The sequence below is a fragment of the Caretta caretta genome, chromosome 5, assembly GCF_965140235.1.
Source record: "Caretta caretta isolate rCarCar2 chromosome 5, rCarCar1.hap1, whole genome shotgun sequence".
In the NCBI taxonomy this organism is placed as follows: domain Eukaryota; kingdom Metazoa; phylum Chordata; order Testudines; family Cheloniidae; genus Caretta; species Caretta caretta.
The window spans coordinates 69,814,233-69,832,217 of NC_134210.1; the positions used below are offsets into that span (position 1 = coordinate 69,814,233).

At 43.8% G+C, this 17,985-nt stretch overlaps 1 protein-coding gene across 6 annotated transcripts in view; it reads left to right on the forward strand.

The window, feature by feature from the left end:
- The window catches only part of FER (FER tyrosine kinase), a 436,379-nt gene that overhangs the window by 121,081 nt on the left and 297,313 nt on the right, over positions 1 to 17,985 (forward strand). For all 6 annotated transcript variants that reach the window (XR_007356596.2, XM_048849501.2, XM_048849499.2 and 3 more), the window contains 2 exons: positions 1,392 to 1,514; positions 10,507 to 10,696. Coding sequence is in view for 5 of the 6 variants with exons in the window: in XM_048849501.2 (XP_048705458.1) it covers positions 1,392 to 1,514; positions 10,507 to 10,696 (313 nt within the window). In the remaining variant the exon portion in view is untranslated. The remainder of the gene's footprint in view (positions 1 to 1,391; positions 1,515 to 10,506; positions 10,697 to 17,985) is intronic.

Consider the following 17,985-nt stretch of genomic DNA (forward strand, 5'->3'; position numbering starts at 1 on the left):
GTAGGGCACATTAAAATGTTAATGCTGTCTGAAAGTAATTATATGCTTTAGAGACGAATGATAATATTAATTTGGAAATAAATTTCTATATGTTAATAGTTGATAGTTAAATACAGTGCCTAATCTCTATAAAATGAGTTAGGTCAATGAATTTTTGAAAGTTGTGAAAGAAATATTTACAGTCACATGTAGGGTCAGCAAATAAACATTCTTAATCAAGGTTTTAAAGGGAAAGGATTTGTAATTAATATTAAATTTGAGATTAATATATAATGAGGAATTTGTACAGGTAATTATGTGTATGTTAATTGAAGTGTTGCAAGCTTAAATCTGGGATTGTAAAATAGACAATGAGTTTACATAGGAGATAAATCATTAATATATATCACAGGATCAAATGCAGATTAATCTTATTTTAGTGTGTCTGGAATACAATTCCCTGATAGCTAAAGCCTGCTTGATTTGACTCATTTGACTCTTCTTCCAATTGAAAAAGTGTGGGCAGTAGTAGACCATTAGGAGAAAAGCTCCAAAACAGTAAATCCAATCCTTTTTGTTAACTGTGTTATGTCATTGTTGCCTGGAATATCTCTATTAATGAATTAATAACTGGATGAATGCTGGGAAGGAATTGATTCTTTTATATATTACTGTGTATGCTCTTGGCCTAGAACTGCTTCAAGTTTTTAAAAAAATTAAAATGCGTAAGAAGCATTTTAAGTGCTACTACATCAAAGAATGAAGCCTTTATCAGCTGAGTAAGTAGTGATCAATTACAGACAAGTGGGAGGCTCATCCGGACAGTCACCACACAGACGTCTCCAATACCAGACAAATACACATCTTCAGCTTCCCTTTGTTTAGAATAACTATTTATAACTTTTGTTGTTTTTTCTTATGAATATGCATTAGTTTCTGTTTCATATCAGTTCTCCACCTCTGTTGGTACAAGTTTTGTGCTAACTCAAACCAATTTTTTCTAGCTTTATGGATGCTTTATCTTTTTGTTTTCCTCACAAATGTGATTACTCTTCATTTTCTTACACATGGGTGGTTCTACTTAAGTTTTAAGCTGTTAAAAATTATCCAAACAGACTCTTAAAAATCACAGCAGACTTTTATCAGGCCTAAAATGTGCCTTCGCTCCCAACAGTGCGCACCCAGATCTAGAGTGTACCCATATAATAAGGTACATTCACAAAATAAGCAATTTAATAAACATATTACCAAGAAAGGGAAAGTGTCGAACTAGAAACTATTTTAAGGATTACTGCTTTTATTTTCAGCTTTTTTTTAGATATACAAAGCAACACATACACATGTGCACAGTTTGTATTGTATGTATGTAGTAAATGCATATTTTTGATTTGTACAACTGACCTGTATTCTAGGTTGAAAACAGTAGTAGAAGAATTGATTCAGACACAGCAGACGCTTTTGAACAAAGAGGAGCTTTTGTTGGAACTAGAAAAGAAAATAGAAGAATCTTCTAAGACCTGTGAAAAAAAATCAGAGTAAGTGTGGCAAAGATATTGGAAGGTGAAAGTTTTAAAGAAAAAAGTTGTTTGTATTGTAATATGCAGTTCTTCTTTGAGTGATTTGCACATGTCTGTTCCACTTCAAGTTTGTGCGTTCCCAGTGCCCCATTTTTTCCCGTAGTGGTATCCGTCAGGGTGGCGCATTTGCTTTCAGCACACTCGTCCTATGGATTGATTATATAAAGGGCGGAGCTGTCATGACCCTCTCTCTCTCTCCCCCCATTCCTCCTTATTAGCTGTGATCTGTAGTTGGAGCATGTCAACTTGTTTATCCAAGTTTCCCCACACTATCATTGGTTTTCAGTCTATTTGTATATGGTTAAGTAGTATATATGTTTGGGGGGCGGGGGAAGGCATTCTTGTTGTTTAGTGGCACTCATCATTGTACTGAGTCTAGGTTTTCTTCATTTTTTTTTTCTTGGTTTTCCAACAGAGACATTCTTAGTGCAAATGTTTATGCTCAGTAGTGGGGGATGCCTTTTAGCTCAGGCTTTAAGTCTTGTGCCAGTTGCAAGAATCTCTTGGTGAGTGACCCTTGCTCCAAATGTCTGGGTGAGGTCCACATTCAAGACCGGGGCCAGATCTATAGAGATTTAAAGTGTTGTATAAAAAACAGGGACGTGAGATTCCATATTCTTATGGAGGCTGTCTTGCATCAGAGCCTTCGTGCTTAGTGCGATGCAGTGTGCTTCCTTTTCAACAAGGAGTGTCTCTCCAGACATTGCTGTTTCCACCCCAGAGAAGATTGTTGGAAGGAAAGCACCTATCTTTTTCTCTGGTACTGAGGAGAAAGCACAAGAGATCTGGTCAGCACTGTTCCTGTAAGATGGGTAGATGCAGTCTTGAGAGGAGATTAAGATCCCTGGCGTTATCTACCAGCAGAACAGTGGATAAGTGACTGTGCCCAGTACCAGCCTCTGCCTCACCCTTGTAAGAATTGTTCAATCTGGCAGTGGCTTCCGGGCTGTTGAGGCTGACTTTTACTGCCCTCAGTGCAGGTACAAAATAGATCAAGAAGGTCTTGCGGTGCTAACAAATCCTGAGGCTTATGCAACAGAAAGAGACTTGGTCTGTCTCAAGATGCTGGATTTTCCATTTGGGTAGAAGGTAAATCTACAGTTACAGGTCCTTCTCCAGGCTCTGGCATGCTCGCTGCCAGCAGAAGAGTCCCAAGTTACTTCAAGGCAGGGGCAGCAGATCACAGTACCGTTGATGGTCAAGTTCTTGAAACGCCTAACTCTTTCTCATACTGTCCAATCCAGGAGTAAACCTAATATGTTGTCCCTGGTACTGACATCATCCAGCAGATGTTCTCTGTCTCAGGTACCAAGAGGCATGGCACCAGATCCTCCAGATTCTGTTTAAGTCTAAGGTTAGCTCTTGTGCACCATTTTCCTGGGATGGAAGGGCCCTTGCTGTCATCAGGAGAATTACCATCCAAGCACCTGTCTGATTTTTGGAAGTTGTTCCAGAGACTGAGACATAGGGAGCGGTTATGGCTGGTGTCCTGTGCCACACTGCTAGCTCTGGGGCATACCTGCTACTTCATGGTCATCCCCAGTTCCTTGTCCTGTAGTCACCTAGCAGATAGTAAGCTAGATCCTCTGAAGCTATTCAGGCTTCTGTCTCTGATACCGATATTGGTAGTGAGTAAGAAACACAGGCTCATCTAAACTCTGGTACCAGTAGCCTCACCATTACCGGAAGTTCAAACTTAAACCTTTTGAATTAATCCTCCTTGTCACTGGATAAGATTATGGTATCTGGGGATTCCTCTTCTTTCTTTGACAGCTTCACAGGATATCATGAAATGTAAGAGAGACGCTAGATCTTTTGATATTCAAGATGAGGTAGTTCAGGAATGCTCCCACAGACTGGTTGACATACTCAGTTCTGCTGGGCCTTTCGGAATTCCAGCCATTTTGTATCTTACAAAGTCCTTCTGGCAGACACTGGCTTCTCTGCCCCAGACACACACGAGAACCAAGTGTATGTCTGTACTGTAATTAGACATGGATGACTGGGCTGGGCCAGTCGGGCTTGGGCTTGCAAGGCTGTTTAGTTGTACTATTGACTTTCAGGCTCAGGCTGCAGCCTGAGCTTTAGGACCCTCCCACCTTGAAGTTTCCTAGAGCCTAGGCTCCAGCCCGAACCTAAATGTCTACACCACAATTAAACAGCCCCTTAGCCCGAGCTCTGTGAACCTGAGTCAGATAGCACAGCCCAGCCATGGGTTTTTAACTGCAGTGTCATGTCCCTTCTCAATGATATGAGCATTTTTACAGGCACCTCCCCCAGGTTCCTTAGTGGTATCAGAGTTGAGTTTCTGCTGCCCCAAAGGGCCAAAAAGAAAAGAAGCTAGTCCTTTTTGGTAGAAAGGCTTATTCAATATCTGGTCTTCAATATCATATCTCCATTCACCGATCCTTATTGGCTAGATACGATTTCTCACACTGGAACAGCATGCTGAAGTTCTCGGACAAGTTGCCAGAGGAGACTAGGTGTGACTTTCAGGTCATGGTAGAGGAATCTAGTGGCTCGAAATTCACTGCAGGCAACCTTGGATGGCAGCTATAGAGTCATGGTGTCTGTCCTAGGCACAGATGTTCCTGGCTGCAGTCATCTCGTCTCTCATCAGAAGTTCAGCAAACAAGCCAGGACCTTCCCTTTGAATGTCATACCCCCTTCTCTCAAAAGACTGATGTGGTGTTGCATAGTTTCAAGGATTCCAGGGCCATATTGAAAGCCGTGGGTATTTACACACCTCTTCCTAAAAGAGAGTAATTCTGACCTTAGTCTCTGCATAAGTATCCCTATCAGTTCAGAAAATGGGGCAAGACACTCAAGAGAAGACCATCACCTGCTCGTCCTAAAGCAGATTTCTCAAGTCAGGGTGTGGCCTCTGGGCAGACTATTTGACAGCTTTGTTGAAGACAAGGGTACTTGCTCACCATGTTATAGTTTCTCCCACCCCTATTTTTTTCAATAGGTTATCCCACTTCCTACAAACTTGAGCCCTCATTGCCACTGCTCAATGGGTTCTAAGCCCCATAGAACTGGAATACATCCTGCAGTTTATTTCTGTTCTTCCTTCCCACTTCCCTCCCTTGTCCTTCTTCAGGGACCATTTTCTCTTCAAGATGTACAGTCTCTTTTACCAGTGGGAGCCATAGAGGAGGTAGTCTCCTCTCCCTTGAGGGAAGGGTTCTATTCTCTCCATTTTCTGATTCCAAAGGGAAAAGGAGGTCTCAGGCCCATTTTGGACTTGTGAGATTTAAACAAATACATAGTTAAAAAAAATATTTTGTGGTCACCCTGGCTGCCATTATTCTCTCTCTAGCCCCCACTGGTACACTTTCCTTGACTTGAGTAATGCATATTTTCACATGACTATCCATCAGAGTCACAGAAAGTTCCGAAGATCTGTGTTCCTGCCACCTCCATTGGGTGGGGTGGCAGGAGATAGGGGGATGCAGGCCCACCTGACTCCACTACATCCCAGTCCAGGGCCCTAACAGTGGTTGAGTGGTGTGCTGTTGGGTCAGCGGGGATCCAGCTGCAATATGCTGAACCTGACTCAGGCAGCAACCCAGCCGGATCGTAGTCGTCTGTCCCTGGAAAACTTCCCACCCTTCCTTCGGGGTGTATCTGGATCTCTGGGTTGTCCTCCGTCGCCCCGCGCTAAACTGCAAGTGGTAATCCCAGCTGCTCCTCAGCATCGGGCATGTCTGGTAGCTCAGGCAGTTCAGATGAGTCTTCAGGGCATCAGAAGTCCTCAGCAGGCTCAGGCTTCAGAAGCAGGGTGGAAGCTTCTGCTTCCCTCAGTGGCTTCCCCCCAAATGAGCTACAGGGCCTGCCTTTTATATTTCCTCTTGCTGTCCTACGCCTCTGCTTCTGGCATGGCGGGTATGGCTTTCCTGGTTCCGCCCACCGGGGGGGTCTGGCCAATCCTCACTGTCAATCTCCGAGGGAGGCCATGCCTGTCTGCTACAGATATTCCCCTATCTGGACAAGTGGCTATCTTGGGATTGTTTCAAGCACAAAGTAGAAGTTGGTTTCACCAGATGCAATCCCTTTTCCAGTAATTGAGCCCATTGATTAGTGAGGACAAACTGTTGTTTTTTTCCTTCCAGTTCAGAGAACAGCATTTATAGTGGTGATCCTCGACTCTACATTGGCCAGAATATTCTTGCCACAAGCCAGGTTCTAGATAATACTATATATTTGTGTGTCGCTTAAAAGCCCCTCTGCCCACAATAGTAAGAAGCTGTTTAAGACTTTTGGGGCAGATGGCTTCCTGCATGTACATGAACCAGCATGCCAGACTTCACCTCAGAATGTTGCAGGGCTGGACAAAGTCAGTTTATTCCTCATCTCATCATCTGTTGGACATGCTGATTCGCATACCTACAGAAGTCGTAACCTCACTAGATTGGTGGAAGGATCCTACCATCATGTGTATGGGAGTTCCCTTTTCCTCTCTGTCCACAACTATAATTATGGATGCTTCATATCTTGGTTGAGAGGCTCACTTAGGGAGCCTGCATACCCAAGGTCTGTGGATGGATCAAGATCTCACCCTACACATAAATGTATCAGAGTTGGCAGGCAATTTGTCTGGAGTGTCAGGTGTTCATCCTTCATATCAAGGAGGCTACCTTACAAATCCTCACAGACGATATTGTGGCGATGTTGTGCGTGAACAGACAGGGAGATGCCAGATCTGATCATCTCTGTCAAGAAGTGATAGATCTATAGGACTTTTGTATCAGCAGTGCAGTATATCTCATAGTCCCCCAACTTCCTGGTGTTCAGAATAGCTTGGCAGATTTTCTAAGATGAACATTCAGGAAAGACCACAAATGGTCTTTCAAACCAGAGATTGAGAGATTCATCCTTCAGTCTTAGAGGGTCCCAGAGATAGACCTGTTCATTATTTGAACAGAAAATGCAACTTGTTTTCTTGTAGGGCGTGGCACGGTCTGGGCTCCTTAACAAATTCTTTCCTTCTCTCATGGAAAGCAAAGGTACTATATGTCTATTCTTCTATTCCTGTGCCCCACAAAGTGTTATGCAAGCTCAAGCAGGACTGAACTCTCATGATCCTTATAAAGCCAGCCTAGCGTTGTCAGTATTGGTTCTTCAGTCTGCTAAATTTCTATCAAGTTGAATATCGCAACCTCAGGAACCTGACCTATCACAGAACCACAGTTGGAAGATGCATCCCAACCCATGCACCCTTCGTCATAAGGTGTGGACGCTCAATGGTTAACATCTCAAGAGGCTGAGTGTTCTGTGGATGTGCAAAACATTCTTATAAACAGTAGGAAGTTATCCGCTAAATATGCTTACCTGATGAAGTGGAAGAGTTTGTCCAACTGGTCTCAGTAGAAGTTTATTTTTCTGATCCTGTCTTCTATCCAGCATATCCTGGATTATTTGCTTCACTGGAAACATCAAGACCTCTCTGTAAATTCTGTCAGCGTTTACCTGGCAGCTATCTCCATATTCCACCCACCAATCTGTGGTAGATACATGTTTTCTAATCCTAAAACCATTAAGTTATTTCCGGTGTGGACAGGCTGTACCCTTATATAGGAGATCCCATTCTCCCATGGGACTTGAATTTGGTACTGTCTATGTGACAGGATCCCCAGGGCGCAGCCTGGGACTGCTTTGCCCCCTTAACTCTCCAGCCTGGGCTGTCTCTCACAATGCTTTGCTCATGACAAGCAGCAAACTCCTCCAGGTGCTGCGATCACTCAGCACAGCTATATGTGGAGCCCCACACCCAGCTGGATTGCATGAATGCTCCCAGAGCCACTCATGAATCACACAGAGAAAGGCACCAGCCAAATCCCTCCAGCTCCCAGCCTTGTACCTCAGGAATATACCGTCTTGCTCTGTTCAGGATGAGCAGTGCATATTTATTAATTGGTTCACCACTTCATCAATGGAAAGTGGATATACACCAGCCTTTACAAACCTGAGCAGATTTACCACACACTTCAGGCAGACTCACTGGTAAAGATAAACAGTTAAACAAATCTGTTGACTACAAAAGATAGATTTTAAGTGTTTATAAGTGATAGGCAAAAAATCAGAGTGATTAGCAAAATAAAATAAAATATAAGCACGCAGTCTAAAGTCTCAACCCTATTAGACTGGGCAACATCTAGATTAAGCAGTTTTTCTCACCCCACTGGATATTGCAGTTCATAGTGCACAGGTTTCACCCTTCGGCCAGTCTCCTGTTGGAGTCTTCAGTCTTTTTCTGAGTGTGTCTGTTGCTTGCAGCACAGGTGGGGACAGGAGAAAAGGCTAAGCATGGAACCTCTGAGTTCTGTTTTATACCCTCAGCCTCACGTGCTTGGAGAACACAAGTCCAGGCATGTCTGGTGGACATTGCTGAGGCCCCAGGCAAGGTTGAGTAATTTCCCTGGTGTGGCCTTATGCAGGTGAGTCATTGAATTGTAGCTTCCTTGCTGAACAGTGGCTGTTGATGGGTTGTTTGACACCTGCCCGGGCATTGGTTATTTTCCTTGGCATTGTCTGGAGAGCTAGTATCTGGGAGCTTCCCAAACCCACAGCATATTTTAGTGACACCATACAACATAATTCTCATAACTTCATATGCATTCATGATATACATATTTTGATAAAACAGTGACTCTCAGTAGATCATAATCTTTCCCCCTGATACCTCACATGGCCTGTTTAATATGCAATATCTCAATTATATATAAATAAGGAATAAGAAGGTTACAGAATGCTCCCACAAAGTATAGAGTGTCACAATCTACACTCATGGATCCATGTTTGAAGCTGATGGCCACCACTTCTTTGTTACATCTGTCTGTAAAGATAGCCTTTTTGGTGGCCAAAAAGTCTGTGACGTGGGTGACCCAGTTATATGCTCTGGCTGCTGATCCTCTATGCGTTACAAAAAAATCACAGTTTTTGTGTGTTATGCTGAATGGAGTCATCAGCTTACATTACAGTGGTTACAGGATTGCAGTGGATGAGAAGTTGGATATGAGTCAGCAGTGTGTCCTTGTTGCCCAGAAGGCTAACAGCATATTAGGCTGCATTAGTAGGAACATTGCCAGCAGATCGAAGTAATTATTCCCCTCTATTTGGCACTGGTCAGGCCACATCTGGAGTATTGCATCCAGGTTTGTGCCCCCCACTACAGAAAGGATGTGGACAAATTGGAGAGAGTCCAGCGGAGGGCAACGAAAATGATCAGGGGACTGGAGCACATGACTTATGAGGAGAGGCTGAGGGAACTGGGCTTGTTTAGTCTGCAGAAGAGAAGAGTGAGGGTGGATTTGATAGCAGCCTTCAACTACCTGAAGGGGGGTTCCAAGGAGGATGGAGCTCGGCTGTTCTCAGTGGTGGCAGATGACAGAACAAGGAGCAATGGTCTCAAGTTGCAGTGGGGAAGGTCTAGGTTGGATATTAGGAAACAGTATTTCACTAGGAGGGTGGTGAAGCACTGGAATGGGTTAACTAGGGAGGTGATGGAATCTCCATCCTTAGCGGTTTTTTAAGGCCTTGATTGACAAAGCCCTGACTGGGATGATTTAGTTGGTGTTGATCCTGCTTTGAGGAGGGGATTGGACTAGATGACCTCCTGAGGTTTCTTCCAACCCTAATCTTCTATGATTCTATGATTAAACTTTTTTCCAGCTCTGATTATCGAGCTTCTAGCCTCTATCTTGAAACTGAAGTTATAAGAACTGATAAATAGAATTGGGGTTGCACTTAGTTCCTCTTACCCCCCCACCCCATTGTTTCCACCCTCAGTCAAGATTTAATTGACCCCATGACAGGTGGATACCATTACTTTCCAATAACAGTGAACTGGTGCATAATAGCTTAAATAATATCTTAATGAATAAAACAATGAACACATAAGTTAGTATGAGCTTTGAGAGGGCTGAAGGCAGTCATCTTCTTCTTAATGCATTAAATACTATTGAAAAAATACCAAAAGCTTTAGAAGTTTGCCTTTTTTCCGTTATTTTTCACTATGCTAATTAGATAATTTCCAGTTAGCTAAATTCCACACAATTAGCTAATGAGATGCTTGCACTTCTAGTGAACCTGGGTGAATCCTTCTTACTATTTTTTATTTTAATCACAGGCTCTTAACAGAATGTCTGAAGAGTTAAAATAGTGTTATTTTATCTACACGGCTTTAAATTCAGTGTTTTCACCTCTTTTCTTATTATATGTGTTTTTTATTATTTATTAATTACATACTAAATACTGTAGAAACATAGATTAAAATCTCTATCCAGGGATCTTAAAATCTTAAATACAAAACCAAAACAACCCTCCCTCAGGATTTTCCTTCTCCCATGTACATACGTCTGTGTGTCACCTGAGCCCAGCTCACACAAAATGAAGACATTTCAGAAAAAGGGATAATAAAATCTTTGGTACTTGCCTAAATTTAGAATGCACATTCTAGGATTTCCATAATTGAGTATGCCTTTTTTCTCTGTATGCTGCTCAAGACTAGAAATAATGTACTTGATTTGGTGAATTTTAAAGGATGAAAAAAGAACAGGCATTTCCTCAATTCCATTTTACTAATGGAAAAGTTTAAAGAAAACTGTTTTTACTAACTGTGTAGTTCCTTTGAGAAAGAAGGGGAGGCGACAACATATAAGCTTGCTGCACTTTGTTTTTATTCTCCTCTTGGTTTTGAAAGCTTTCTGATATTTGACTTGTTCATGCATTGAAGGACTTAGAGCAGTTAACATAAGTGAGATCTCTTCCTGTTTTTCAAAGAAGCAGTAACTTGGGTATCCTCCAGTTGAGATAAGTGGGTGGGAAAGGTAGAAAAGGGAAACCAAATTACCAATTACAAAAATGTTTTCCCCAATATTGTTTTGATAAGAAAAACTCATTTTAAAATAATCAGTCTTTAATTTGTGCTTCTCCTTTTTCTCTTCAGCATTGTGCTTTTGCTGAGCCAGAAGCAAGCACTGGAGGAACTCAAGCAAACAGTTCAGCAATTAAGATGCACTGAGGCAAAATTGTCAGCCCAGAAAGAACTTCTAGAACAAAAAGTTCAGGAGAATGATGGGAAAGAGCCACCTCCAGTAGTAAATTATGAAGAAGATGACAGATCAGTCACTTCTATGGTAAGTCCCGTGCTTATACTGAACCATGCAGCCACTCATGCTGTTGAATTGCTCATCTTTGGGGTCAGAGGCCTGACTGCTTAGCAAAGAACATCGTATAGTTGCAGGCAGCCAACTGAGAGGGAGTCATAGTACCATCTAGAGGGACCAGCCAACTCTATTGATTGGCTGGGTCTTTCTCCATCTGTGAACTTTTGAGGGGATGGTGAAAACTACCTTTGCCTCATATTCAGAGAATGTATTCAGGGGAGAGGGTGGACTGTCTTTCCACTTAACAGCAGGTAGGGGACTGTAAATACAATTGCTTGTTCTATTGCAATTACTGCCCATAAAATCATTCTAGAGCAGAGATGTAGCAGAGTGTATCACTGTTTTAGGGAGTTCCCATTAGTCAGTAATGAAGAACTGCAAATATCTGTACACCTATAATGTGATTTTTTGAGAATAATTTAATAAATCATTGTAAGTTGTCTTTTGTTGGGCTATTGGTCAAAATAATAGACTGCTCCAGTAGTGTATTCTTGAGCATTGCTTGCTTCATATGCTGGAAGAGGGTAATTACAGCAGTTAGACAAGCAGGAGTACTTCACAGACCTCTATGCTGAAGAGATTCTGTTTATGTTGGGGAGGCAAGTAATGTTAGTCTTTCCTTGTCAGCTACCTGTAAAGTCAGGAAGATGTGGTAAGCTAACTAACTGCTTCAGTAATGTGGGAGGAGAGAGATTTGCATGCCAAACCATGTAAGAAAATGGCAACAAGCCAGGATGTTTCTAGATTTCTTTGGCACGAGAGGGTGTGTGAGAAAATACGGTTAAATGTTCTAGCTTCATTATGAAACTAGTGAGTTGGCTTGGATTTTGGAGTTTGTAGAAACCCTACCCTCAGTGACCTTTGGACAAACTTTATCATTTGGTTTATGTTCATGAAACCCAAGAGGACTTTAGGCAGATGTACATAAAACTGTCTGCTCCAAATCTTAATGTTAAAATTAAAAACTCTTATCAAAAATGATTGATTTAAGTAAGATGTTCATTAAATTACAACTTAGTTCTCAGTTTTTAGACTTCCCCACCCTTTATATTATAGTTTGTTGTGTTGGCAAAGCTGAAATTTCCTATTTTGTCTCAGGCTAATCAACAAAAATATTAGAAATCATAACTACATGAATTTTTTTAGTCAGTGTCCTGTGTTCCTTCTATATGGTGCAGGTCAGCTTTTGTGCTGCCACTTTCAAAATACTCTCTGTATCTGTATCTGTCATGACTGAGTGCTGAGATCTGACATGTGGGTCAGCACTCTGATCAACATAACCTCAATTAGTGTCCCCCAACCCCTGATAATGGCTGATTGAGTCATTAGCTAATCAGAAGGAGAGTGTGGGGAGTAAGAAACTAATTAGCCCTCAGCTCACCATCCTGATAAAAAAGCCTTAAGGAAATGTTTCAGAGAGAGGAGGACAGGGCTAGCTGAGCCTGGAATGAAGGAGCTCCCTAGAGAGAGGGAGACTGCCTTTCCTCCTAGGGCCCTAGTCAATGCAGGCTGAAAGAAGTAGAGGTTAAAACTGTGGTGTTGCACTGTACTACTGTTAGTGGACAGGTTTTAGAATAAAATACAGCCTGCATGCAAGATGAAAGTGGGTCTGAGCAGTTTCTGGGGCATCAGAGGTGAGGGACACAGTGTGACTCTGTCTCACACTCTAATTTTGTACATGGTTATATGAGTGCACACACTGTGCTTCACTTTTGTTCTTGGCTGCACACGCACCATTATAGCAATTTGAATATTAGCCGCTAGCAGACAAGATACTTAAAAATTGGGTTATGGCTTTGGACCTCATGGAAAGGTCTGAAATAAACCATCCAACTTTTTTTAAATGATCAGATGACGTGTGTGTGTGTGTGTTTATATATCTGGAACCACTTGGACTGTTAGCAGGAACTTGGCATAATTGGAAGGCTTAGGGCTAGTCTACACTAGAAGTGCTATGGTAGCTCAGCTGTGCTGTTGTAGTACATCTGGTGAAGATACTCTAGGCCAACTGGAGAGAGCTCTCCCGTCGCCATAATAACTCCATCTCCATGAGAGGTGGTAGTTATGTCAGCAGGAGAAGCTCTCCCTCTGACATAGTGCTGTCTACACCGGTGCTTAGGTGTAATTTCTGTCGCTCAGGGGTATGGATTATTCACACCTCTGAGCAATGTAAATTATATGAAAGTAAGTGGTAGTGTAGACAAGCCCTTAGTTTCTAGGCTTTCTAATGATCCCACACAGAAGCCCCACTTCACCCACTAAATGACTGCAGATATAAAGAAATAGAAATTACACTAGCTAATGTTTTTGAACAGAATTAATTTCAGTAAAATATCCAAAATAAAATGCTATTGTAAACACTATTAAGTTTGTGTTATATGTGGGCTTTGGAAGAACTAACTTCAGAAGTCAAGGTTGGAAGAGATTTTCTTAATGTTCTAACCAGGCAGTGATACTAAAGTATTTATAAAAACTGGTGCTGTGTAGCCAGTCCAAGGCTTCAGAAGACTTTTTTTTTCTGTATTTTGAACTATTTTTTCCCTCATCCCCTTCTCTCCCTCCTAGCCTGCACAAATCTCTGTGTCTTTTTCTAGCCATGCAACATGGATTCTCATCCAAATACTTGATTACATTTTTTGTAATGAACATTCTTCTTTGAGTGCTTACTCATGTCGGTTCCATTCTAGGTGTGTGCATACCCACGTGTACAGTTGTCAGAGGTTTTTGCCTTTGTGGTATCCGTAGGATCGGCTCTGGCACCCTCTGGAGTGCCGTGGTCATGTGTTGGCATATCAGGCACCGCCACCCTACACCCTCTCAGTTCCTTCTTACCACCTCTTATGGTTGGTCGGTGCGCCTTCCCCTTGCCTAGCAAGTGGATAGCGGTTCTTCCTGTACTTCGTTTCTCAGTGCCCTGTAAATAGTTTGTTTACAGTTACTTAATAAATAGTTGTTAAGTAGTGTAGTTAGGGAGTTAATCCCAGCGGGGACTTTGTCCCAGGTGTGGCATGCCCCGGTCTCTGTGTTTTAACCTCTGTTCTGCCTGCCACAGGCCTCTGCCTGTGAGTGACCCCCATAGCAGCTGTCTGAAGTGCTTGGGGGAATTACATTTAAAGGTCAGGTGTCAGATTTGTAAAAACTTTGGTCCAAGAACCCAGAAGGATTGTGATATTTGTTTGAGGCTTAGAGGCTGCACTTCACCCAGCGTCTGAGCCCTACCAGCAAGACTCTATGCCCAGCATGTAGTCCTTAGTTCGTAGTGCACCCCTGGCACCGGGATTGGCCCGGCACCGCTTCCCCTCGCCAAGGCCCAGAAAGGGTCAAAAAAACAGGACTCCCGGGCCCGAGCAAAAAAGGTGAAGTGACATCAGGCAAAGGACCTAATTCGGGCCACCACCCACACCAGAGTTGAATAGGGTGCCTCTCTGATTGGACCCACTAGGTCCCCCAGAGATCTGCCGCTGACTCCTGGGAGTGGCAGGGGATAGAGACTCACTAATGGGCTGCCATGGAGCCTCCATGACGTTGGATCCGGCGAAGGCTCCCTATGGGGGCAAGCCAACTATAAGAGCCTCCCAGAGGGCTAGTGAATGCCATCGGTCCTTGAAGCTGAGGCGGAGTTCCCTGTCTCTGCAGTGGAGGGCTCTGGTTGGCTGGCACCGCGTTTGCGATCTCCATCAACTAGACACAAGTTGCTCAGAGGGAGATGTTGGACACTGTACATCTGGCACCAATCGACCTCACATCCACCAACTCCATGGCGCAGATCCCTGTCTCCCAGATCTCTGGGGCAGTACCAATCTTCCTGTTCCCAGCACTGATCCCCAGGAATACGTTCCTATGCACTGCTCACTACGGCGACAGTTAGACATCAAACTCCGGCATCGACGGCCCCTCCATGGTCTTTGGAAGGGGATTCCTCCGGGTCAGATCAGGAGTTCAGCTCCTTGCTGAGGCAGTAGTGGCCCGCTTGGGCATCAGAGACCGCATCAGCCTTCACGATGCTGACCTGGCAGCTGGGTCAGTGGCCGGGTCAGTGGTCTTACTGGAATGCGTTGGGCATGCCAGTTGCTGATGCCCTTCTCTCACCACTCTTCAGTGGCCACTTCAGAAAAACAGCCTATGGCACTGGGCTCGGTGCATGGAGCGGAATAGGACACTGGGGCAAAGGAGTGAATACCCATCCCTAAAGTCCCTTCCTCCATGGGGAATGATGTTCCAGGCCCTCCCCTGGTGGTTCAGTCATCCTCTTTGTCGCCTGATGAGGCAGTGGCTGGACCATCTCGCGCTAATCCACCTGATAATTTCAAAGAGTATCAAGCTCTGTTCCGAAGGGTGGTCATGAACTTGAGCTTGGAGGTGGAGATGTCGGAGCAGTTGAACACCTTGTTTGATATGCTCTCTGCAGCAGCCCCCTCTCAAGTTGCGCTGCCAGTACATGAGTGTGTCCTAAAAATAGCTAAAGCCTTCTGCCAAATTCCGTCCTCCATCCCTCCCACCTCCAGAAAGGCTGAAAAGAAGTATTTTGTCTTGGCCAAGGGGTTTTAATACTTATATACTCATCCGCCCCCAGGTACGCTGGTTGTCTGCGGCCAATGAGAAGGACAGGCAGAGGCAAACCAGTTCTACCCCAAAGAATAAAGAAGTCAAAAGACTGAACCTTTTGGGGAGGAAGATTTATTCAACGGCCAGCCTTCAATTCAGGGTGGCAAACCACCAGGTGGTAGCGGGGAGATAAAACTTTAATCTGCGTGACTCCCTCAGGAAACTTAAGGATTCTCTGCTCCTGGATTTGTCCCGAGAGTTTGTAGCTCTGGTAGAGGAGGGCACGACAGCGGCCAGATGTTCCCTCCAGATGGCCTGGGACGCAGTTGACTCGGCGGCCAAGGTGGTCGCATTGGCCATGATTGAGGCGCAATTCATGACTTCAAACGCGGGCCTGTCCCAGGAGATGCAGTCCTCCATTCAGGACCTCCCATCTGATGGGAATGAACTCTTTGTAGAACAGACGAATGTGAGGCTGCATGGGCTTAAAGCCCCACTGGCCACCCTCTGTTTGCTGGGCATGCATATACCACAGTTGGCGAGGAAACAATTCAGGCTTCCCCCACCTCCCAGGCCTTGGCCATCTTAGCAGGGCTCCGCTAGGAGAAGGGACAGAAACACAAGTTTCAGTCGTCGCTGTCCATCCACCTCCTGCTCACTAGCTCAGCCTGGCCCTGCAGAACACCTGGGGGGCCAGAAGTGCTTGTTTTGATGGTGCACTCAAGAGCAACACCCCAATTAATATGGATCCACCTTACCCCTTTCTCGACTGTTTACATCTCTTCCATCTGGCCTGGTTGCAAGTCACATCAGACTGCTGGATTTAGGAATAATAGATCTGGGCTACACCCTACAATTCTTGGCTATACCCTCCTTCCCATTCCTGTTCCCCGTCCCTCTTCAGGGACCTTTCTCATGAGCAACTCCTCATTCAGGAGGTCGAAAATCTTCTGCAGCTGGGGATGGTGGAGAGGTCCCTCGGGAAATGAGGTGGAAAAGGGTTCTATTCCTGCTACTTTCTAATCCTGAAAGCAAAAGGGGGCCTAAGACCCATTCTGGACCTGCAGCAACTCAACAAATACACCGGACCCTCGCTAGAAGGCGGGATTTGGGATCCATGCCAAGTACCGCGTTATAGCAGGGACCGCATTAAAATGAAATTACTGTTGTCAAGGTTCCTCCCCCACTCTGAACTCTAGGGTACAGATGTGGGGACCTGCATGAAAACCTCCTAAGCTTACTTTTACCAGCTTAGGTTAAAACTTCCCCAAGGTACAAATTAATTTTATCCTTTGTCCTTGGAATATCCACTGCCACCACCAAACTCTAACTGGGTTTACTGGGAAACGTAGTTTGGACACGCCTTTCCCCCCAAAATCCTCCCAACCCTTGCACCCCACTTCCTGGGAAAGGTTTGGTAAAAAGCCTCACCAATTTGCATAGGTGACCACAGACCCAAACCCTTGGATCTGAGAACAATGAAAAAGCATTCAGTTTTCTTACAAGAAGACTTTTAATAGAAATAGAAGTAAACAGAAGTAAAGGAATCACCTCTGTAAAATCAGGATGGTAGATACCTTACAGGGTAATTAGATTCAAAACATAGGCAAAACCTTAAGTTACAAAAAAGACACACAGACAGAAATAGTCATTCTATTCAGCACAGTTCTTTTCTCAGCCATTTAAAGAAATCATAATCTAACACATACCTAGCTAGATTACTTACTAAAAGTTCTAAGACTCCATTCCTGGTCTATCCCCGGCCAAGACAGAATATAGACAGACACACAGACCCTTTGTTTCTCTCCCTCCTCCCAGCTTTTGAAAGTATCTTGTCTCCTCATTGGTCATTTTGGTCAGGTGCCAGCGAGGTTACCTTTAGCTTCTTAACCCTTTACAGGTGAGAGGATTTTTCCTCTGGCCAGGAGGGATTTTAAAGGGGTTTACCCTTCCCTTTATATTTATGACAACTGTATACTGTAAATGTCACATCCATAAAGTATAGAAAACCTTAGAAAATAAACTCCTACTTGAAGGAAACAATAAACGAGAAAAAAAGTGTTGCTTTATTAGAGATTTAAAGTAGACGTTACAATAAGCTAGTCTAGTTTTTCTTTAAAAAGTCGCTGAGTTGCTTCTGCTTCTTGCTGCTGTGCTGCTTCCGCTTAGCAGACTGCAAAAGACTATGTAGCTGCATAATTTTTACAGGCTCAACGTCTTGGGTCTCAAACCATCTCAAAGTAATCTCTAAGCTGGCTATAGTCGCAGATGACGTCCACTTCATCTTCCTCTTCTTCTTCCACGGCGAAGACCAATTCTTCAGCTTCTGGAATGTTGTTTGGTTGTACTGCCTGAAGTATTTGGTCATCTGTTAAACTTTCAGCAATGGGACAATATTCTTCTGCTTCATTGTTGCCTCTTACCCAGGACTCGATATTTTGTGGCAGAACAGTAACACAGAGCCTGGACAGTTGCTGGCACAGCTCCTCCATCTACTCCATGTCTGTTCTTCAACTTTCTCCTCTGTAAATCCCTCAAAGTTGAATTCCTCATCAGACTGTGATCTGCTTTCTTCATTTTCTTCCAGGAGCGGGTGGCCAAACAACTCTCTCAGTCTCACCATCCAATAGCGGTTTATCATTTCAGCGCGTAATAAATTCCAGGAATCGCCACCAATGTAAAAAGTTTTTTTTGTAGTCAGCTTCTTCAGAAAA